Below are 1,179 nucleotides of genomic sequence, written 5' to 3' on the forward strand. Positions count from 1 at the left end.
GCACACAACCTCCGTGTCCTGAAAAAACATACCCAAGTCATCTCTTCTTGTCATATTGATGGCTAATTCAAAAGCATGGGTTACTGTTGTTGCTTTTAAAGATTGGTTCTTCAATCATTTTATCCCAGCAGCAGAGAAGTACTGTAAGGAGAAGGCAATTCCTTTTAAGGTTTTACTTATCTTAGATAATGCTCCTGGCCCACCCGCAAAACATCGTGGATTTTGACCTTATATCTCCCCCCGAACACCACGTCTCTTCTGCAGCCAATGGATCAGGGAATAATTGCTATCTTCAAGCGTTACTATATGAAGCGTACGCTGCGGCAAGCAAGAAATGCAACAGATCTTGATGAGTCCATCACACTTCGTGACTGTTGGAAGAAATACGATGTCAACAAGGCTGTGCAGAACATAGCGGTGGCATGGAATGATGTACAGAGAACGGCTATGAATGGTGTATGGAAGAAGCTATGCCCACAATTCATGAATGATTTTAAGGGGTTTGATAATGTTGCCATCAACAAAACATTGGTGACAACGAGCAAAGAACTAGAAATGGATTTGGAAGTGGGGGATTTCACAGATTTATTTGAAAAATACAAGCAGCCCATAACGAACGAGTATTTTATAGAGTTTCATGTGCAGCAAAATAAAGAAGTCGAACCTGAGCCACGTCAGTTTACCATTAAGAAAATGCAGCAAGCATTTGCATATATCGAAAAAGGTCTTTCTATGTTCGAAGATATGGATCCAAATGCTCAACGCTTTTCTAAGATTGTGGGGGCTTGTCATGAAGCTTTTACTCCTTATAATGTAATCCTTGAGGAAAAGAAAACAGTTCAAGGAACTCTGAACCGGTTTTTTAAGCGCATCGAACGAGAACAGCCGGAGTCAGCTGTTGATGTTGACGATCCACAGCCATCTCCATCCGCGATGTAAACCACCAAATTGTATTTACATATTAGTAAATTTAAAATAATTTAATTTTTTTTTACTATTACTCTTTACTCTTTTACTCTTTTACTTGTTTCAGTCATTTGACTGCGGCCATGCTGGAGCACCGCCTTTAGTCGAGCAAATCGACCCCAGGACATATTCTATCGGTCTTTTTTGCCGAACCGCTAAGTTACGGGGACGTAAACACACCAGCATCGGTTGTCAAGCGATGCTGGGGGGACA

General features: G+C 41.1%; 1 protein-coding gene across 1 annotated transcript; it reads left to right on the forward strand.

Moving 5' to 3' along the window:
- The first annotated feature begins 267 nt into the window (after positions 1 to 267).
- On the forward strand, positions 268 to 939 carry LOC106881068 (tigger transposable element-derived protein 1-like). The gene has a single exon (XM_014931280.1). The coding sequence runs from the start codon at positions 268 to 270 to the stop codon at positions 937 to 939; it is 672 nt and encodes a 223-aa protein (XP_014786766.1).
- The last annotated feature ends 240 nt before the right edge of the window (positions 940 to 1,179 follow it).

The sequence above is a fragment of the Octopus bimaculoides genome, chromosome 9, assembly GCF_001194135.2.
Source record: "Octopus bimaculoides isolate UCB-OBI-ISO-001 chromosome 9, ASM119413v2, whole genome shotgun sequence".
Lineage (NCBI taxonomy): Eukaryota > Metazoa > Mollusca > Cephalopoda > Octopoda > Octopodidae > Octopus > Octopus bimaculoides.